This window comes from Ictalurus punctatus, chromosome 5 (genome assembly GCF_001660625.3).
Source record: "Ictalurus punctatus breed USDA103 chromosome 5, Coco_2.0, whole genome shotgun sequence".
In the NCBI taxonomy this organism is placed as follows: Eukaryota; Metazoa; Chordata; class Actinopteri; order Siluriformes; family Ictaluridae; genus Ictalurus; species Ictalurus punctatus.
In genome coordinates, this window is record NC_030420.2 from 8,652,921 (window position 1) to 8,676,473 (window position 23,553).

Below are 23,553 nucleotides of genomic sequence, written 5' to 3' on the forward strand. Positions count from 1 at the left end.
GGTTAACTAGATTTGGTGATGACGGGGGGGGACCCTTTCCCTTCATAAAGCATAACAGGCTATACACTATGGCAAAAGCACTCATTTGCATACAGGTAAGCGTCATTTAACTTTTGGTGCCACTTAGTTAGCCAGATCCTGCCAGAGTACAACCATCATATCATCGTTGATATCAGCAGCAGCATATGAAAATTACTATTATGCATCAAGTTGAGCTTGCAAGTGGGCATGATTTGTTTAAGTTTGGACTGTTGGTGCAGACTCACGTTGAGCATGCTCAGTTTTGGCTTGCCAGTCTTCTCCTGCCGGGAGCGTGTGCGGGAGGATTTGCGATGATGTTTGCGGACCCTCGACTCGCTCCTTCCACCATGCGTTCCCTCATTCCCATCACTCATCTCTTTTCCTGAGGTGGCATCCGAGTTCACACTGTGACAGGAAAGACAGCTGGATTTCAGATATTTGTTTCAAGTTGTCACAGTGTCAAACTTGCAGTCTGTGGGCTGAAACCAACCTGATAAAGGTTTTAATCCAGCCCCCAAAATGAATTTAGAATCAGTGTTCTAAATAAAGTCATCCTATAGACTGTAAATGACTTGAAAGATTAAGGAAAAGAGCTATTCTCTTATTGAACGGGGGGGGGGGGGGGGGGGGGGGGATCAGGGTTAAGTAAAGTTGGCTACTGGGAAAGTGTGTTAATATCATGCAATTCTTTATCATCACTTATACAATTCTAATCAAGTCCATTTCATTTTCAGGTTGTAAAACTTCAAGGTGGGGGATAGTAATGCAAGGCACTATAATCAACTTTATCTATACCTATAGTAGGAGTTTCTGTACCTGTCATATGCAGCCACTGTTGTCTGCTTATCTAGAGCACACTCCTACATACAAATGAGAGAGAGAGAGAGAAGGCAGAAATGAGAAAAAGTGAATGAACAAATGAAAAGGAGACGAAAAGCATGAGAGAGACAGCAAGGACAGCAATATTTATCCAAAGACATGGAAGAAGGGCAAGCAGTATTTTTATTATGAGATCACAGACAAATAATTACTTTTTGAAGCAAACTACTGCTTTGTCTAACCTCCGCAAATACTTCAGTGGCTGGCTGGCTTGCTCCTCTTCCACCCTCACTGCACTGCTGAATGTGAGGAGTCGTGATGTTACTGCTGGGCTGTGTTTGCTGAGTCATTTTAGTGGTGACTGCAGAGGCCTGAAGTTCCTGGTTCATATCCAGAGACTCCCCAGTGCTCAAAGGATCTGGTGCAATGCCTTTCGGCACAGAAGTTGTCAGCTGGGCAGCGGGGGCAGTTTGTGCATAGTGGCCAGGGACAGCAGTAGCATGGGGAGCCACCGTGACAGCTGTCTGAGAAGAATGAACTGGAACAGCAATGGTCAGAGTGGTATGGACTGGAGCAGAGCTCTGGCATGAGCTCACCAGGGCTGGAAGCCCAACTTGGGACTGGTTATTGTTGCTGGGAGCTCCCTAAAGGGGAAAACAAACAAGAAAAGCCAAAAAGCATGATCCAAAAGCCAACCTGCAAATGGTAAAGTCCAAAGATTCAAAAATTGTTTGTTTTCCTTGATCATTTCCACCATACGCTTAGTTGCACAAGTTCACAAAAAGCCTAGACTGCAGAGAGGAGTCATGATACTGCAGTTGTTGACATGGATTTATTGATTAGCCTTGCATTTCTAACTCTGCGTGTCTGAATTCTAAATTGAGCACATTTTGCCAAGATAAACAGTCTGAAGTCAAATTAGCAGACAGTGCAGCCATATCTATTCTCAGATCCTTGCAGTTTTAAATCCCATAAGGGACATGCACGCACACGCACGCACACGCACGCACGCACTACCTGAATAGCCTGAAAGATGGGAGGAGCTCCTGCAGGCACAGAAGCATTGCTCGGTGAAGTAAGATGGGAAGGGTAAACTGGGGAAGTGGTCTGCATGAGGGGGTGCAAACAAGGTGTGGCCATGGAGATTGTATTTTGTTGGGGAGCCATACTGTAGCTCTGTTGGGAGTATTGTAGTGTGGGTATTATACTTGTGAACATAGGAGGTGCACAGGCTTGTTGGGAACAGTGTGATGGTGCAGAGGAAGCAGCGGGTAGGAGTGGGTGGGGTGTTGGCACAGTGCCATCCATCTGCAAGTCGGGCCCCGGTGAAACAGAGGGAGGGGCAGGCACAGGTTGGCCAGTGGAGAGATAGAGCGGAGGGAAGGATGACTGCGCAGAAAAAGGAAAGGATGAGCAAAAGGAATCATGTCCATGAAGAGGAACCCTGACACAATGGGCAAGGTTCAATGAGGAAAACTGGAGGAGACAACAACAGTCCTACCAACTGAATGTACACAAAATAAATAAATAAATAAATAAAAACAAAAAAGGTCATTGTCGCACAAGTTGCTTGTGTTAACTCAAATTAAAAAGCAAAACAAAACTGTAGTCAATTAGGCAGAATTAATTTCAGAATATTATTTCATGTACCTGGTACATTAACTGCATAACTGATGGACTATTGAATTAAAATTGTGTGACGTAGGTGAAGGTTACCTGTGTGAGATGAGTTTGCTTCTGAGACGAGGAAGTCTGATGTATTTGCACTTGTTGAGCAGCAAAACTTTGCACTAAAGACTGTTGAGAAGTTGGGGCCTGCGTAGGTAATGTCGATGATTTGAGAGACCATGCAGCATTTGTCCATTAAGAAGTGACAAGAAAGAAGCGTCAAAATTAAAAAGACAAAAAAATTAAAATGACAGAAATTTAGAGTAAATTTATAGGAGAAAAACAAAAAGCCAATTGCAGCATATTGCAACACTGCCATTTTTTTGTTTTGACCTACATACTCTGGCTTTCTGCTTTCCTGCCACTGTGTCCACCAATACAAGGCAAATTTATGTCAGAATCTAGACTACCCTATGTACAAATATTTGCTGTACACCAAACATTTGACAATTTCCAACAACAGTGCTTGTTGGTATAAATTCATGTTTGATACATGTTAACAAACCAGCAAAGCAAAAATAATATTCCATTTAAAGCAAATCCTTTCGTACAAATTATAGTCTGTAAAGATCCATAGTGTTTGCCCAGCAGAAGCCGTGGCCATGTGTCAAAAGGCCTAGACTACATGCTATTTATTTTTAGTAATTTAATATTACTAATAATAGGAATTAAACACTTCAATCAGGTTGCTATATGCACTAACCTGATATATTGACTACACATAATGAGCTACAACTGCACAATACTGTGCAGTGGATATAAAAGTCTACACATACCTTGTTAAAATGGTAGGTGTTTGTGGAAAAAAAAAATTCAACCAAGATAAAGCATGTCAATCTTTTCTACCTTTATTGTGAAATTTTAACCTATTAAAGTGAAAAATCATTTTAGGGAAACAAAAAATGTACAATAACCTGGTTGCATAAGTGTGCATACCCTTAAACTAATACTTAATTGAAGCACCTTTAGATTTTATCACAGCATTCAATCTTTTTGAGTAAAGAGTCAGTCAGTCTGGCACATCTTGACTTAACTCTGACGAATTGGCTGGGCATCTCCTGTGCACAGCCCTCTTCAAGTTTTTTTTTATTGGATTTAGGTCCCTGGCTGAGTCATTCCAAAACCCTGAACTTGTTTTGGTGAAGCCATTCCTTTGTTGATCTGGAGGTTTGGTTTGAGCTCGTTATCATGCTTAAAAGGTGAAATTCCTCTTTATCTCAAGTGTTTTAAAAGAAGCCTTCATGTTTTGCACAAAAATTAATTGGTATTTGTAGATATTCATTATTCCCTCCACCCTGATTAAAGCCCCAGTTCTGGATGAAGAAAAACAGCTCCAAAGTATAATGCTGCCATCACCATGCTTCCCCATGGGAATGGTGTTCTATTGGTGGTGCTGTGGGGGGTTGTGCTAGACATAGGTTTTAGTATTATGAGCAAAAAGTTCAACACAGTTTTGGGAGACTGGATTTTTTATTTTATTTTTTGGTTAAAAAAGGCTTCAGTCTTGCCACCTTACCCCATAGAAGAATTCAGTAGATTGTCGTCACATGTAAGGAGCAACCAGTACTTGCTGCAATTATTTTAATGTCGCTGTAGGTCTCGGCAGCCTCACTGACCAGTTTTCTCCTGATCTTCTCATCACTTTTAGAGATATTTCCTGTTCTTAGTAGTGTCACTGTTGTGACATGCTTTCTCCACTTGTTGATTACATTTACAGCATTTGGCAGACGACCTTATCCAGAGCGACTTACAGGAGTGCTTTGAAGTTTCTATCAATAAATACAACCCGATACTGGTTCACTAGGTCACGGACTAAGAATGTCAATCGGTCTAAAAACTCTGTTGGGAGGTAATATAGTAAGAAAAACACACAGACAACACATTTTTATGAAAAGTGCTAATTTAAGAACTTTAGGAAGAGGTAGGTCTTTAGATGTCGAGTGGTTCAGCTGTTCAGACATCTAGGGAAAGTTCATTTGACCACCTCAGTGCCAGAACAGAGAAGAGTCTTGATGCATGTCTTCCTTGTACCCTGAGAGATGGTGGCACCAGTCTATTAGTGCTAGAGGATCGGAGGAAGCGTGGTGCAGGCCAGGGTATGATAAGTGATTTGAGGTAAGTGGGTGCTGGTCCATTTTTGGCTTTGTAGGCAAGCATCAGTGTTCTGATGCGGGCAGCTACAGGAAGCCACTGGAGGGGGCGTATCAATGGGATAGTGTTGGAGAACCTAGGAAGTTTGAAAAATCAAGAAGCTGCATTCTGGATCAATTGCAGAGGCCGAATGGTGTTCTGAGGCAGACCTGCCAGGAGCGAGTTGCAGTAGTCTAGTCTCGAAATGACTAGACTGAACCTGCACCTGAGTGGCCTGTATGGATAGAAATGGACGATTCCTTCTGATGTTGTAAAGAAGAAATGGACATGACTACATCAGATTAGCAATGTGAGAGGAAAAGGACAGTTGATTGTTCATGGTTATCCCAAGGTTGCATGCAGTAGTCATAGGTGGGATCAGAGAGTTGTCCAGTTGTTCGGGGAAAAGATGTGGAAATACTTTACTTGGGGGTGGTCAGTCTTTTCAATTCATAACAGTTGTATACTAATTAGTATTAAACACGAGTTTGAATGTGATTGAATGCGAGATCATTCCCAGTTATAAAAGAGTGTGCACACTTACGCAAACTGGGTATTGGAGGTTTTTTTAGTTTTGTTTTTAAAAACTGGGGTGATTCTAACCATTGGAACCACTTTCATGATGGCAAGTCAATCAATCATGAGTGATCAAAAACCATTTTTGGTGTAGTAACAGTTAAATTTGTCACACTGAGGGTAGCAATAAGGTTTTAAAACATTCTAAGACTTTTCTGCAATATCACATGCCGCAAATCGTTGAAAACTTAGGTTACATTTAATATAAAATTTGTGTTAGTAATAATTTACATAAATTAAAAACAGTCCTTAGACATGTATGACGAGCCCCATAATAAACTAAACTTCATTTTCAGCTATTATATTGGCTGGGATGGTGGCTCAGATAGTGGTCATAATGCAGATGTGTAGTTAAAAAAAAAAAAACTATGAATCTTGGAGAAATGTTTAACTTACCAGTTGGGCTGGAACTTCAATCTTGTGACTTGTTTGTGAAGGTGCAGTTAGAATAGCAGATTCTTTGAAATCTGATTTTCCAGCAGCTATCATGCCAGCTGCATGAAGACCTTTCTGTTTTGTTGCTTGCCCAGACAGAAGAGAATCGTCTTGGCCCATCGTTGTGGCTCCAGACAAGCCGTGCTGAAGGCTGGGAGCTCCCCTCTGAGATGCTTGCATGCTTAGCTTCAGTGCTGCAGCTTCCTGGAAACTCTGCACAGTGGAGGCATGCTGTACTGCTATGTAGCCTGAAATGGGCTGCACACTGCACTGCGAGGCTGGGAGATTCTGGACATTCGTCAAATGTTGCACAGTTGAACCGGCAGACTGTTGATCAGGCAGTACATTTTGGGTGGCTTGCTGCAATGATGGCAATGTCTGGCCAGCTTCAGCTTGCTGCAAGGGTGGTAAAATGTGCGTACTTGCAAGTTGCTGAACACCAGGAGTGTAGCTCTGTGGGACCGTGGCATTTGCCTGAGCAATTGGTTGCCCAGACAGTCTTGTAAGAGGGCAGCTCTGTACATTCACCATCTGGGGTATAGTTGACGCACTCTGTGCCGGTGTAGACTGTACTGATTGGATGATTGTTGCTTGCTGTTGTGCTGTGGAGGGCAGTGAAGAGAAAGTCTGTGGCTGCACAGGCTGGCATGCTGGCACATAGCTAGGTTGCAAAGGTACAGTGTTTGGAACAGCTTGCACATAACTTTGTGAGGGCTGGAGCAGATGACCAGGCACCTGTAGAGACGCAGCTGATGCTGGCTGGCTCTGAAGACCCAGTGTGCTGGACTGCAAAACAGAAGAGCATAAACAGAAAAATTCTCTCCCTTACATATACTTTAAAAAAAAATAAAAGTATCACATACTATTAAAAAAATAAAACATTAAACAATAACACCAAATATTTAATTATTCATTTCTTACCCAAATTATTAAATGACCAGTGGCAAGTAAGGCCCAGTCTCACATACAGTTCACAACAGTGATAAATGACAGATGTACCAATGTTAGGAGCCAAGCATCAACCAGCTAGAGTTCAATTACAGGGAAGTTCCAAGAGATACTTTGAAAACTTGGGATTAGCATTTTAAGAGGAACTGGGATTGGCTGGTTATTTTCCATTAGAAAGCAGCTGAAAGTTAGGAATGTTACACTAAGCAGAATGCATGTATATGCACTGGCTAAACCTGGCAACATCCTTGGAAAGAAGCAGAAATAAGGTATGAATTTGGACTGGAGTTCAAGAGATTCAGGGTAAAAGCTTATATGCAATCAGCACCAAGAAGCAACAGATAAGGAGAAAAATGGGGGGATTGGAGGAATGCAAAAACCCTCTAAAAGCCCCAATTGCAGGGTTTCCTTCTGCAGCAGCACAGTGCCCACTTTAACCACAGAGAGTTAAGTATGCCTACTGTCCAACCTACCGGATACATGACAGTACGGTCACCCATGCACACACTCGCTCTGCGGTGCGTTGCCATCTTTGACGTCTGCTCAGAACTCAGAGACTCTGTCAACTCATTCTCGTCACCGTGACTGCGCACAGAGCGTGATGGCCCAGTTTTGAACACCATTGACGGGACTCTTAGTAAGGCAGGATTTGGGACATGTTTGTTGCCTGTGATGTTTTCCAGGGATTTGTTAAGCTCTGACAGGGCAGAGTCCTCACTGAGAGAACCTCTGTGCCCACCTACTCCAAGTAGAAGTCCAGTTGGAGAAACAAGTTGGTCACCACATATACATGGAGTGGGGACAAACACACATGGGATGGAGCTTTTTGTTGTCCTAGTCCTAGATAAGAAAAGCAATCGGCAGGATGTGCACAAGGGATGTGGTGTCAAAGGGGCATGATTTAGACAATATCGACACCCCAGTGATTTCGAAAAAATGCCGTCCGACTCACTCTCAGGTGAAAGCGGCACTGATGAGTCACTATGGCGTCGAGTATCAGATGGTAATGGAGAAAGCAACAACTTCGCCGTAAAAGAATCATTCCCCTTCATCTCCTTCAACTCCAACTGCGGTAATGGGTTGGAGTCTGGACTTACTGGCTGGAAAACTGACTGGATATATGAATGGTCTCTGAGAGTGTCAATCACAGTGGTGCTTTGGCGACGGAAACCTGTTTTAGACCCAGCTCCAGGGGAGCAAGACCACACTTCAAAATCAGGGTCATGAGATGTCAAAAAACGGCCAGTCACATGGCACTATCACCACATAGCATGAAAGACACAAAACACACGTAAGGGAGGCAAATAAATACATACATACTCAGTTTATATACTTTGGTGTGTGTTTGTATTGTAACAAAATCTACTAAATATATCGAAATTTTCAACATATGGAGAGAGTCAAATTATGTACTAGAGAAGGAGTGTGCATCATAATACATTTCCATGCAAATTTTAAGAAATATAAGTAAAGAATTAATTGGCAGATAGCCTATATTTTTGGAATATCATTCAAGTTTTTATAAGCAGGTTTTAATAACACTCCCGTTTTAAATTAACTGGCTAACAGTGTTCTTGCAAAAGCAATGATACAAACCTGCTGCACTGCTGTGGAAACGGGTTCCTGCAGTGACGGGTAAATGACACTGTGCAAGCTGCTGCTGTGGGAGTCAGAGTATATGATCGAGCCAATACCACTGTCAGCTAGAGAAAAGCAGCAAGAGGGACAGAGGCATTAAATGAATAAACATTTAAACACACTTCATGTTCTGCAAGAAGATGAAACTGTGAAACACACACCCAAACAAACAAACTCACATGTAGCAGAGGTAGTGCTGCTGCTCAGTTGGGCCAGTTGGGCATGCTGGTCTGCCTCAGTTTCCTCAGGCTCTAACATGCCAATAGGTTCACACACAGTCGGCACGGAGCCAAGGGGTACCTGGACTTGCATTGTCTGAGCCACGCCACTCTGCATGGCTGAGGTTACTGTCCGTTCTCTTCGCCACTTTATCAATGCCACTCTGTCCCGGATAGACTTACCCACTATCTTTGCATCACTCTCATGAAATAAACCTGATTCCACCTGACAGAGTGAGTGAAAAAGAGCAAAAATAACATAAGTACACACTTATGCGGTGTGGGTGATTCTGGTAATAAAAGGACAGATGCTTAGAACTGAAGTAAACATTTTTCAAAGCGTATGGAGAGAAGATTGCATCCGCGTGTGACAAAAGTAGAGATGCTAAAAATAGAATCATGCTGCACTCAGCTTGAACACACACACCAAACAGACTTTGTTTAAAAAAAAAACTGCATCAGACAGAGTTGCAATCATTTAAGGTATTACATGCCAATTATTGCTGAAATGATCGCCAATAAGAAGCTATAGATGGATAAATAGTGCCTAACAAAGCCTAAACCTTTAAATATAAAACATACCGATGCAGAATGATTTACACTAGTCCCTAAGGTCTTTACAGTGGTTCCTGAATCACCAGGGAAGTAGCCACTCAGATAAAACAAAGAGGAGCAAGGAGAAATAACATCAAAACCTAGGAGATGACTATCATCCCTATGTGGGTAGAGCATGTGAGGTCTAGCTTAGGCAGTCTGTTTTTCCAAATCTTCTCTGGGAAAAAAATGACTTTCACGCATACCTGAAACATTAACCACTGCCAACCTTTTCCCAAATGGAGCATTTTAGGTCAGAAACGTGTGTGTGTGTACAAGCATGTCTTCAGATTTCCAGGTAATGCTCTTTTTATGAAGTCTGAATTTGCAGCAGTGTTTACAGGGAAATAAACCAACAAACTTCCTTGAAACTTTATGCAAGGATAAACAGAAAGGAATGTGCCACGTTTCTGAGGAATTGTTTTTCAGCAAGCTAAGATAAGACAGGCTCAGCTTACAACCTGCATTTGGTCTTTACACCCAGTTGCATTGTCTGTAGAGATTCTTCTAATTTTATTTCAGTAGATAAAACATAACAGCATAAATTAATGAGACCGAAGGAACAGAATAGAACCTGATGAACATGGTAAAGGTTATACTTCCCTGTTAATTCTATGACATTGGGACCTAGCTAGTAAATTCAAACTGTAAAACATCTTAAAAACTGTGCTGCTATAGCAGAGTACATGGCCATGGGCAAACAACAAACATTTCTGACAATCCCCCAGATTATAGCAAATGTTGTTTATAAAATCACAAACACGTTATTAACCACTGCATTAAACCAAACAGGTGCTAGGATTTAACTATTGGGAGCATAACACATCCTGTTTCTTAGTCAAACTAATTAATTACTACATTTATTCATTTAGCAGATGCTTTTATCCAAAGTGACTTACAGTGAGGGGAAAAAAGTATTTGATCCCCTGCTGATTTTGTACGTTTGCCCACTGACAAAGAAATGATCAGTCTATAATTTTAATGGTAGTTGTATTTGAACAGTGAGAGACAGAATAACAAAAAAAAAAATCCAGAAAAACGCATGTCAAAAATTTTATAAATTGTTTTGCATTTTAATGAGGGAAATAAGTATTTGACCCCCTCTCAATCAGAAAGATTTCTGGCTCCCAGGTGTCTTTTATACAGGTAACGAGCTGAGATTAGGAGCACACTCTTAAAGGAAGTGCTCCTAATATCAGTTTGTTACCTGTATAAAAGACACCTGTCCACAGAAGCAATCAATCAATCAGGTTCCAAACTCTCCACCATGGCCAAGACCAAAGAGCTCTCCAAGGATGTCAGGGACAAGATTGTAGACCTACACAAGTCTGGAATGGGCTACAAGACCATTGCCAAGCAGCTTGGTGAGAAGGGGACAACAGTTGGTGCGATTATTCGCAAATGGAAGAAGCACAAAAGAACTGTCAATCTCCCTCGGCCTGGGGCTCCATGCAAGATCTCACCTCGTGGAGTTGCATTGATCATGAGAACAGTGAGGAATCAGCCCAGAACTACGCGGTAGGATCTTGTCAATGATCTCAAGGCAGCTGGGACCATAGTCACCAAGAAAACAATTGGTAACACACTACGCCGTGAAGGACTGAAATCCTGCAGCACGCGCAAGGTCCGCTGCTCAAGAAAGCACATATACATGCCCGTCTGAAGTTTGCCAATGAACATCTGAATGATTCAGAGGACAACTGGGTGAAAGTGTTGTGTTCAGATGAGACCAAAATGGAGCTCTTTGGCATCAACTCCACTCGCCGTGTTTGGAGGAGGATGAATGCTGCCTATGACCCCTGGAACACCATCCTCACCGTCAAACATGGAGGTGGAAACATTATGCTTTGGGGTTTTTTTTCTGCTAAGGGGACAGGACAACTTCACCGCATCAAAGGGACGATGGACGGGGCCATGTACCGTCAAATCTTGGGTGAAAACCTCCTTCCCTCAGACAGGGCATTGAAAATGGGTCGTGGATGGGTATTCCAGCATGACAATGACCCAAAACACACGGCCAAGGCAACAAAGGAGTGGCTCAAGAAGAAGCACATTAAGGTCCTGGAGTGACCTAGGCAGTCTCCAGACCTAAATCCCATAGAAAATCTGTGGAGAGAGCTGAAGGTTCGAGTTGCCAAACGTCAGCCTCGAAACCTTAATGATTTGGAGAAGATCTGCAAAGAGGAGTGGGACAAAATCCCTCCTGAGATGTGTGCAAACTTGGTGGCCAACTACAAGAAACGTCTGACCTCTGTGATTGCCAACAAGGGTTTTTAAACCAAGTACTAAGTCATGTTTTGCAGAGGGGTCAAATACTTATTTCCCTCATTAAAATGCAAATCAATTTATAACATTTTTGACATGCGTTTTTCTGGATTTTTTTGTTGTTATTCTGTCTCTCACTGTTCAAATAAATCTACCATTAAAATTATAGACTGATCATTTCTTTGTCAGTGGGCAAACATACAAAATCAGCAGGGGATCAAATACTTTTTTCCCCTTACTGTACAAATGAGGAAATACAAGCAAAGCGATATATATCAAGTGGAGAACAAGTAGTGTTACCATGCAAGATTTATAATTGAGTTCTAGAGAAGTAAAGTGTGCAGAGTAGAGGTGTAAGAGCCACAGTAGTTTTTTTTTTTTTTTTTATAATAATGTGGGTGTTGGCATTTTAGGAGTTAGTTAAGTGCTCACGGAAGAGGTGGGCCTTTAACTATTTTTTAAAAAAAATATTAATAATTAATCTTCGTCAATAATATACTTTGAAAGCTCTACTCATAAACTATGGCAGCACAGAGCACACGTCACCATCACCTTTTAAATTTAAAACCGAATTCACCTCCCTCCAAAAAAAGAACTTGCTCCAAAGTATCCCTGCTCCACAAGTCTACAACATATGATTGACAGGTCTACGTCATGAACAGTTAAAATGCACGTACAAATGGGGCTGCAATGACACTTTTTTATTCTGCCAAGTTATAGGGTGAGGATGAGAATTTGCAGATGCAAATGGATGGATTACTATTATGTTTTTAATATGGCACAACCATACCAGTTAAAAAAATCTAAAAGGAAATAATTAGATTTAATTAGACAATAATTTTACCATTTCATTTCACTAGCCATCGTATGTTGCCGTGCACAAAAATGCAAGTGCACATTTTTGCAATTGAACTGTGCCCAAATTATGCATGCTACCTTGTGCACTAAACAGAACAATGCATAATGGCTTCTATACCCTGGAAGCTTCTCAACACTTTCATCATATCGAGTTAACAGGCTAGTTATGAAGCTTGGCTGAAGAAACCAAGGCATAAAGTGTCTGTTATGAGGACTTTCGTATCACCGTCTGAAAACCGATCAGACAGCAATTCTGTAGCTATCTGTATGATAGACCCATGAGGGGACATCCTATTTATTAAAAAATAAATAAATAAAAATAAAATAAATAAAAATTTATAAAAAGAAGAAAGAAAGTAAGGAGTTGGTATACAGGGTGTCCCAAAAGTCTCCATACATCGGGGAAATTAACACTTTGAATTAAAGACGTTGTTCTTTTGTCAAAGGTATTCATTCTCATGGCTGGATTGGGGAGCTGTCGCAAGGTTGTTACTTTAACAGGAAACACGGCAAGCACATCACACAAGACATTGTTGCCAAACTTAACAAATTCAAAAAGACTGAAAGTGTTGCAGACCAACCGAGAAGCAGACATCCACAACCACCCACTGATGAAAGCACAACTTACATGGTGCTGGCAAACAAACATAGTCCAAACATAGAGGACCTTCTGAATCATGACAATATTAACAAACATAGTCCTCTATGTATGGCGATGTTTGGGACACCCTGTACATTTGGAGTATTGTTTCCATCAATGCAGGAGAGCCCTGGTTTCTGACTGTGCTTGCATATATTTAGAATTTTTATAGATTAAAATTATGGTTGGAAATCTGTATGATTTAGGTTTACACCCATATGCTAGAAAGGAAGCTCTGCACCTGCTTTGCATCTACTGTATTTGATAGATTGGCCTTACTAAAAATAGAACCAGAAAGAATATTTGAAGCAATCTGGATCAATCATGCCCAGGGAACATAGAGAACCTGGAACACTGAATTAACACAAACTGAATAAACTACAAAATGAAATGCCGATATTAGTTTGATTTTAAATTACAATTGCAGTTAACCATGCGAGGAAATGCAGATAAAGTGGTAATGTCAGTTCCAGGAGCCAATCAGACAGACAGACGGCATGACAGAGCCGAGAGTGTGCGGGTGAGATCCCAGCAGAATCAAGCTGATGCAGGTAATAAAATGAGAACGTAATGAGCTTGTTGCTCATAAAACCAGTCAAACTGGCACAAATCAGAAAAATATGATGCGGCGGTTTTATAATAATTTAACTGTTACAATTAAAAAAAAACAAAAAAACAACAAAAAAAAAAAACATAACATTGCTCACCATCTCTTGAGCCACGCCCTCGGGCACCTCCTTCTCAAGATCAAAGGTAAACTCTATGGCACCGCTGTCCTTGTACTTGCCCTTCAACTTGCGCGAGTCCTCCACCCACAGCTTGAGTGCAATGGAGGCCTTTCTTCCATCATCCTCCTCAGCCAGTTCCACTCGCACGCCTGTGTCCTCCGCAAAAAATGCATGATTCAGAAGGTCCTTAATGGAGTAACTGAAGAGAAGAGTCACAGGGTCATAAATATTATTATTATAGTGAGCTACGGTCAAGTTACAACTAAGCTTTTCTGTTAAAATCCATTTATTATTAGCCTTAGATTAGCCAGAGGATCCAATATACAAGTCACTCTGAATGAGTTACTACAGAAACAATAACATGTTGGAATGAGCACATTAATATAAATCTATCATTTGAATTACAGCCAGAACTACTGTCAGAGCCATGCTTTTACAGAAAAGCAATCCTCTGACCAATCAGCTTCGAGGATTCAACAGTGCTGTGGTTTAAAATTTAATAAGCTACAATATAATTAAGCAATATCACACGAGCAACATGAGTGAGGTTATACTGAATTGAGTCATTTAGCCATAGGTAATCACGGCAGTGCCAATATTTAGTACAACTGCATGACTGCAATGCGATATTTATTTTATACATGTTCTATAAACAAGAAATTAATATCAAGTGACATTTTGGACAAAATTTGACCAAATGTTCCGTAAATGTTTGCTCCACCAGCAGAAACGGATGCAAAAAAAAAAAAAAGCCTCTCACTTTATAGCACGTCTATGGATGGCCAGCTCGCTCACATTTATCTGTACATTCCTGTAAAAGGTGTTTCCGATAAAATTGCCATCCCTTTTTCATCTGATGAGTTTTTATATTTTAACTCAAAAGTTATATTTCTGTATAACTTTTGTATATATGGAGACTTTGGGTGTGTGTGTGTTTGGGGGATTGTGAGAGCAAACAAGACATGCCAATGCTTTGAAGGATGTGAATTGGAACAGAGTAATGTTTGTCAATTGCGAATCTGTTTTTAGAGGATTTAAACCCAACATGGTGAACAAATTATATTATAGAATTCGGGCAAATTTATTGGGGTTATCTCATACAGTGTGGAAAGTAATAATCTGGAAAGACCTTTGTAATATCACAGTCTAAAACTGGATTTAAAGAGAAGCAAATCAGTAAATGAATCACATGAAAATGAATCATATGACAATGAATAAATAAATTAAAAGGAAAAGTTATATTTCTTAAAAGTATCATTTGCCATGTCCACTGATGTCACCATTACTACTGTAGGAACCGTTTCGAAATAGGAAGTGGAATTTTATGTGCCGAAAAATGGATGAGTGGAGTGATGCACACAGTGAAACGTCCCAGTGCGGGTACTTGGAATGCCACTCGACCAATCAAATTAGTGGATCAGAAAGAACTTAAATATATTAATACTAACTAAACTTTAACAAGTGAACTTTGTGCCACTAAATTAATCAATCAGTGCAATGGGATGCCGGCAAAGCAGGCATTTATGCATTAATTTATGCGAAAGTGAAGTTAAAGAAATTTGGAGTTAGAGAGATTCAGTTGTACCTGAATAGCATAGAATTTTTAAATTGCATCTGAATAGCACATATTGCTATGGATGTAGATATAGTTTACTCTGTAGTAGCGCTTTCACCAGACTACTGTTAAATAAAGCGACTGTACTGAACCATACAATAGTACAAATACACAAGCGATTAAATACAATAAATAAATAAATAAATAAATAAATAAATATAATAAGTACCACCTACTTCTGAAATACATTCTATGCAAGTTCATCAGGCACAAGGACACATATGCAATCAAAATTAGGGCTCACCACTCCCCTCACCACCCCTACCCTTCCTTTACTGAAGTGTTACATAAGCAGTAGTTTCTGTTCTTGGCTAGTGGAGATAATGAAATTGGATGATGTGGAAAAGTGTCCATCTGTTACAGGCCAGCAGAATGGTGGATATATAGAGGGCTACCTTGGGCAGTGGGAAGAGCAAGCCAGCCAACATCATTCACTACTCTTTCTCCCTTCCTGTCCACCTTACTCACCAACTTACTCATGCACACACTTCACTCACCGCTCTTCCTTATTCTGGCAAATACACTCGCCAATGATCTCCTTGACCTCAGGGTCCTTGACTTTGTTATAACTTGCAGGCTTAACACCCTAAGAAGAAAAACAAATGACAGATTAAGTTGCAAAGAAAGAGGGGAGTGCAAGATGTTAAGTTGTGATAACTTTTTTTCCACTGCTTGTTTAAACAGGACTCAATACTAAAAAGAGTAGTGAAAATCTTCCTGATTAAGTTCCTGGTAGATCACTGGCAATGTGAAGCAGTAGATCATAAAATAATTGTTGTTGTTTTTTTTCCATATAACAATGAAACCTATTCTAATAAAAGCGGGATATCACTGGTAATGAAAAAGTAATGAGAAGAGAAAAATAATCTGCTGGTCCAACCAAAGTTACACCTTAAAAAATAGGAGACTCTCCCATTATGTTATCTCTAACTTATTATACGTCTGTCAGCAAAACAACTGGAAGCTGTCTGCAATTTAAAGTGTGCCGAAATTACAAATAAGGAGAGACATGACAGACAAAATGGACAAACAAATCCATTTGAAAGTGCAGTGTCCTAACCAGTCCCTAAGCAGAATGCTAGAGATTAAAATAGCAACATGCAAGAAGCACACTACAGGGGGTCCCATAAGTCTCCAGACACTGGGGAAATTAGCACTTTTTATGTTTTCTTTTATTGTCTACCAAAATTTGCATACTTTGTTTATATTACACGCACATACACACGTGTGTTTATATATATATATATATATATATATATATATATATATATATATATATATATATATATATATATATATATATATATATATATATACACACACACACACACACACACATATACACACATACATACACACACACACATACATAAACACTTCAGCAAAATGTAAAGTTCCTATATATATATGGAGACTTTGGAACACCGTGCATAATACTCCGAAATGAGAAAGAGAGAACAATGAGAAGGAAAATGCATGGATGAAAGAAGAAAGTATCCAGAACAGATAATGCAGTTGTTAATAGAGCACTTCCACAAAAATCAATCAATAGCTAAGCCATCTTGCACCTGCAGTATTCAAACACCATGTGGTGAGTTAATTTAAAAAAAAAAAAAAAAAAAAAAAAAAAAAAAAAAAAAAAAAAAACCAAACATTGCATGTCTGGATATAGGTGGTATAATAATTGGATTGAAAATTATACTGCCCAGCCACTCAAAAGAGCTGCCTGGAGGAGACATGTCACATAAATGGTGCCCTACCTATTCACTGTGACATTCCTAGCATTAGCACATACATCAATGCATACATTAGTATATAGTTCATAAATGATGATGAAGAGCCTCACAGGTTAGACCTGGTGTCAGCAATGGAAAGGTAGGACTCACGCTGGTGACTTTTCTGTAGATCTGGGCAGCATTCTGGCACTCTGAGTAGGGATATTCTGATGTGGCCATCTCCAGCATACACATGCCAAAGGCATACACATCCACTGACTCGTCATAGTGCTCCTCATACATCTCCGGGGCCATGAACTCTGGAGTGCCTGAAAGCAAGGGGGGAAAAAGGTAAAACATAAGGATGAACCAAACCCACCAAGTTAACATGGAAAAGCAGGCTCCAGCAACAGTTCAGAATCTGACATTATTGCTTTAACACTGAATTAAATGTTTCATGCAGAAAAATTACAGCATTTTACAGCCAATGAGATGTCCATATTCGTGGTTATGTTTATGGTGCTAGATTGGCTTTGATATTTGCTATAATACTTTTTTTTTTTATTTACCTTGTGTGGTCCAATACATTTTTATTCAATGCATAAATAAAATGCTACAAAAGAAGAGTATGAATATTTATGCATTGGTACCCAAAAAAAAGCAAAGAACACAGCTCTGTCCTACAGGATACATACTGTAATATCCCTAACTATGAATATGAAAGCTTTTCCAATTTGAATGTAATTTGGCATGAATTTGGCAAAACATGTCTTAAGGCTGCAACGACTTAAACGTTGTTCTGTTTACTGTTCAGACTTCACTTGAGAAACTGATTTTTTCAGTCACTCCTGGACTGCAATAAATGTCACAGCATAGCATAGAAGATAGCATAGCAATATTCTCCACCTCTGCCAGTGAAATTGAACTTGGTATGGTAGTAATACCTACTAGTTCTATACGGATTGTTCACCCTCACCAATCATACTTGTATTGCACTGGTATCCTCACCAATGACGCTCTTCGCAAAAGAGGCTCTCTTAAGTGTTGCCAGACCCAGGTCTCCGATTTTTACACTGCCTGTTGGACCAGTGATGAAGATGTTGTCACACTTCAGGTCCCGGTGGATGATGGGAGGGGCACGTGTGTGTAGAAAGTGAAGGCCTTTCAGGATCTGCCTACACCAGCTGCGTAACACTTTGGGCTTCATCACTTTGAAGCGCTTCAGATAGCTGCAGAGCAAAACAATAAAAAGAATAATCACAAAATCTCCCCTCCCCTCCATGTCAAAGGAAAAAATACAGAGGAATCACTGTATTCATGACCAAATTACATGGTCTCCATTAAAGCCAGTGATCATTACTGCATCCCTTTGAAACCGAGCAAAAGACAGACTCATGACTCATCACCCTGTTCATTACTTTAATTAGATTCAGTTACATTTCCCAAATAATTTGAAGTCACTTGTCCTAGACGTCATCAATATTCTTTGGTTATCTCCAATCTTCAAACAATGAAACACTTCAGATAGTCACATTACTACAAGTTTCACAAACAGGCTGAATACAGGATGTGTGCTGTACAGTGGGTCCAGTCACTCTACTTATATGGAATAGCCTTGCTGTTATCCTTGAACAAATACCAACCTACTCTTTGTACATCTGCGGTCAACATAATTGATCTTATATCATCTCCAAATGGACATGATTAAATAAGCTGTTATTGAGAACAATCATTCACATGGAAGCTCCAAAAATAAACTTCTTGTGGACCTTTATTACATCAGTGCACAACAGTGGTTCTCTTGGGTATCTTGACTAACCAGACCAGACATATAGGTATTGCTATGGTCTGCAAAGCCTAACTGGGCTATGCAGCAGATGTCACCAATGGAATCAACTCCTTTGTGACTGTACTCTTAAAATATAAACATTATGTAAATTATTATTATTGTTATTAGATCAAATCAGCGTTAAAAGGTTTCACATTGAAATGCACAGCCACTGATAAGGACTAAGAGCAGCTGTTAAACTCTCTCTCTCACACACACACACACACACACACACACACACACACTATATAAGAAATTTAAAACAAAAAACCTAAGGCATACTTCCACTCAGTTCAGGTCTTGACACGCAAGCAATCAATATGTCCCAAGCCAAACCCTACATCTGTAGATCCAACTCACGTTTTTAATGTCCCTGAGGTCATGAGTTCTGTCACCAGAACGATGCATTTTTTTCCTTTGAGCAGAGATTCCCAGAAGTCGTAGAACCGTACAATGTTTGGATGTTGCAGACCCTTCAACATCTCAGCCTCCTCTTTAAAGCGTTGTCTCTCCACTTTCGACAGCTTCCGGTCCTAAGCAAAGTGGTGAAAAAGAAAATGTATCTCAACTCTAGAGTGGCAAAACTGTTCTTTTGCCACGGAGACTCTTTTCAAAGTACTAAGTAGTGCCTCATTCCCTCTTTAAGCTACAGCTTTTACAGCCCAGCATGTTTTGGGGTACCATGCTACAAGCTTGGCACACTTAGATTTAGGGATCTTTACCAATTTCTCATTACAGAACATCTCAAGCTCAACTGGATGGAGAATGTCACTGTACCACTATTTCTAGGTTTCCAGAGTATGGGTGCAATCTCAAATGGCATTTGAGGAATCAGTATTCAAATACTGAAAATCACTATTCTGTGTTTATTTTGCCCTATGTCCACAGAATGTCAGTGAGAATATATGAAATCGAAAAGCCATGTCTGCAAATATTTTGAGGCTGAAAGCAGCATTGACCATGCTATGCAAGTGCATTAGGATTAATCTGTTAACCTTTCCCTTAGGCATGGCATCTGTTATCGACTTAGCGTACAATATATAGACATGACCTTGATATTGCACATTGTACGTTTGATTACATAAGAATGAATGTCACCATGTCATGTTCAATGAGTAGCGACAGATGCAAATGCAGTTTAAGCGTTTTATTTCAGAGGCAAGCAGATAAATCCAAATCATGAACCAAAATTAAAATCAGTAGACAGAACACACATACGATCGAGATATATAATTTTTTATATATATATATATATATATATATATATATATATATATATATATATATATATATATATATATATATATATATATATATATATATATATATATATATATATATATATATATATATAAAAAAAAACACACGTAAATATTTGGTTTCATTTTTGCATTTTCTTGTTAACTAAAATGCCCTTGACTAATATTCAATAACATTTTAGTCAGTAAATTTGACTAATTAATAAATGACATTACAAAATACTGACTAAATGTAAAAAGATGTTTTCATCAGAAGACAAAATCTATGCTATTATCATTATATCAGTGGCATAAAATGGTCTTAATGACAATAATATTGTTTATCACAATTATTTCCAAGACAATATATCGCAAAAATAGATATAGTTATCGTGATGGGTCTACTTTCCCTTGAAACTGACAAGACCTTCCTACTGAACATGATATTGCCAGTGGCCTTTACTGTAGGAATAGAATTGGCCAGGTGACCAGGTTTCCACCAGATATAATGCTTGGCATTTAAAACCAATCAGACCATAGAATATTTACGTCTCTTTTGTCAAACACCAAATGAATTATTCATGCAAATTTTACTTTCATCTGGCTAATCTACCAGAAAGGCCTTAATGGATTGCTGCAGAGATTTATTGGTTGAATTTGTGGCTGGAAATCAGTTGTAAGAATTGTAGTAGTCTCTGTGGTTGTATCTCACTGATGATCAATGAAAATGGGATGAGTTGGGCTCAATCTTGAGGGTCATATGGAAAGATCTGAATATTCATGGGAAAAAAAAAAAAATTCTTATGGTTACTATGGGTTGTCCATGTGTTGAGTGCAAGTGTATGGTTATGCTCAAATAGCAGTTGATCCTGAAACTCATAAATTATGCAATGCTGCAGAAAGCCTATTGCACACAGTTGAGCTGATGTGCCCAAGCTGTCCCCATATGCTACATATGTATCCTGGCACCTCTTCTTGCCTGCCTCCCTCCCCTCCTTCTTTCTCTGCAATTCTTCCATCCTCCTCCTCCCCTCTCCCTATGCGGGCTTCTCAGTGGACCCGTGGGGATCACTGCATTATTTAGTAGTTTCTAACAGGACAAAGATCATAAACCTCTCACGGAAAGAAGCACAAATTTCAATGAGACTATTGCAGCAGCTGCATTTCAAGACTACCTTTTTTGAAAACAGGTTTATTAAAAAAATTAATAAATAACTGCTTTGCAGGTACCAAACCCTTTTCCCCCAGGTCAAGAAATTAATTTATATAGGTGACAATTTCTATATGTGATGGAAAATCTCAGTCAAACTTTATGTATTAAGCATACGATTGTTGCAATAGTTTAGAGATTTTAAAACCCACTACCTTTAGGATACTACTATTGAGCAAGGCTTACCATGCACACTGAACCCAGCTTTCTTCAAATCTGGGACACGCAAACAAAAATATTTCACTGTACATTAGATGTGTATTTGTATAGTGGAAAAGGCTACATTTTCTTTCATTCTAGTTTACCAGCCTAATACAAACCTAACACTGGAACCTTTTCTGATATAGTTTTTAAATTCCACAAAAACATTAACATTTTAGCACAATAACATCCTGTACACTGGCACACTGTTTACCTCTGTGTAATGGCACCGTGTCACAAGGTATATACATTTCTAAAGTCAAGTCTATAAATAAAAACTGTCAAAATGAAGGGGATGGAGGGGGAGGATGACAAATAAGGTGTTGGGGGGAGAACAAAATTCAGTGACCTTGTATTCATGCTTAAGGCAAATCAACTTTTGTATGGATTGGTGAGCTGTGTAGAGCTGGCTTTGCATCTGGCTCTCAGGCATCCTAAACTCGTATAAAGCAGTTTATATGACTATGAAAGCATTTTATTGAGAGGTTGATGGGTTTTAATGTAGGAATAACCCAATGCTCAGGACTTGTTTTTATTGCAGTCAAAAATATAATTTTTTTATAGCCTATTTATGATAAAATATTGGTTTTCATATCAAGCCTATAGCTATTAAATACTATAAATACAATAATATTATAGTACACAACCACACTTCCCCTGTAACTAGGTTTAGACAATAATGTTTTTTTTTTTTTTTTATATGGTCGGTCACAAAAACAGAATCTATACCGAGTTCCACTCGGTCAGCCTCAAGCAAGATTGCGGGCTTAACCTCAATTATAATAGCCAGTGACTGTGCATATGGGCACATACATGCATCTTTTTGGATAAAAATGCTTTACAAACCACATAAAATGATCATGATTAAAATATTGATGTTTATTTAATACAAGACCACCACAACATCAAAATACACAATTGTGTGATTTAATAATGCAGCCCCAACAGCTGGCTTTAGCCAAAAAGAATTGCTAGCACACCTTTTAAATCAGCTATACAAAAGTGTGCCAGGTGATTAAGAATCAATACTTAACTATATGCCGTAAGCAGAAATAAACAGACTCTTCTGTATGTTTCCATTCTCCTTCTTAATGTTTTCCATCTGGCAGCTAGGCAAATTGGTATGTGGAAACCAAAAGGAAATAATTTTGTGTGTGTGTGTGTGTGTGTGTGTGTGTGTGTGTGTGTGTGTGTGTGTGTGTGTGTGTGTGTGCGCGCATGTTATTTTTGTAGAGAAAATGTGGTTTAATTTGTAGAGATCACCACAATCTTCATTTGACCCACTGACTGGGATGACCAACTGAAAAACAGGCAAGAATGCCAAGCTCAGGACCATACATGGTATACATGAGACAGAATAGAGCCTGAAACAACCACACAAATGAGAAGACAAGCTGACCATGTGACACACATTATGAATACTATACAATCCATTGCATTAACAGCATGTTCTGGGCTTTCTGACCAAGTCATCTGCTCACCCAATTGGAACATTATTGAATAAAAGCACACACACTGATTTTTCTCCCCATTCTATACTCAGTATATGGACAAAAAGTGAACATACTAGACCAAACTTAAAAAATGTAGGCGGGGTGGGGTGGTGGTGGTGGTGGTGGGGGTGGGGGGGTTTAAATGACCATATATTTCGCAGCAGGCAAATAAGCTGCACCATCTTAAACATGCACACTGAGCTTTGATTAAACTTCTAAGCTGACAGTGACTGCCTTTCATTGAGTTTTGTGTAATGTTTGATGTGATGTAAAGTTAAATTGCTATTTCCCAGAGATCCGCTTTTAATCGTTAAGGACCTTGTATATGTAGATCTGTCCAAAAAACAAAGACAACTTCCATCAGAAAGCAAAAAACAATTTGTCAAGCCTATTCTGGCCTAATGGATCTTCAACTCATGTCAACAACCCATGCTGCATTTATTAATGCAAAGATAACATGTCATCTGGACATTATGCATGTCAGTCATAACCACAAAATAAAGTGCCATGTGACCACCCACTTCAGTGGGTTTTGATTTATGTAAAACGTTTAATGTTGCTGCAATCCAGAATAGTTTAAATCTGGCTAGCCCAGGTGAAGTGGTTAATTAAATGTTAAAGTTGTTCTTTATTGTATGTAAATAGAGAGTCATTGAACAGGCTGGGAAGAAATTCAAAGTTTCCAGAAGTCACTTACCACGTTTACATGGACAGC

General features: G+C 39.4%; 1 protein-coding gene across 3 annotated transcripts in view; it reads right to left on the reverse strand.

Moving 5' to 3' along the window:
• Positions 1–23,553, reverse strand: part of LOC108265865 (serine/threonine-protein kinase WNK2) — a 61,572-nt gene that overhangs the window by 25,731 nt on the left and 12,288 nt on the right. For 2 of the 3 annotated variants that reach the window (XM_017468653.3, XM_053680170.1), the window contains exons 2-14: positions 19,057–19,229; positions 17,877–18,097; positions 17,040–17,197; positions 15,651–15,739; positions 13,518–13,737; positions 8,415–8,679; positions 8,194–8,300; positions 7,071–7,853; positions 5,611–6,435; positions 2,557–2,655; positions 1,083–1,484; positions 838–881; positions 267–426 (exon numbers count right to left, since the gene is read on the reverse strand). In XM_017468653.3, the coding sequence (XP_017324142.2) occupies positions 267–426; positions 838–881; positions 1,083–1,484; positions 2,557–2,655; positions 5,611–6,435; positions 7,071–7,853; positions 8,194–8,300; positions 8,415–8,679; positions 13,518–13,737; positions 15,651–15,739; positions 17,040–17,197; positions 17,877–18,097; positions 19,057–19,229 (3,546 nt within the window). The remainder of the gene's footprint in view (positions 1–266; positions 427–837; positions 882–1,082; positions 1,485–2,556; positions 2,656–5,610; positions 6,436–7,070; positions 7,854–8,193; positions 8,301–8,414; positions 8,680–13,517; positions 13,738–15,650; positions 15,740–17,039; positions 17,198–17,876; positions 18,098–19,056; positions 19,230–23,553) is intronic. The other variant, XM_053680171.1, reaches the window with a different exon arrangement.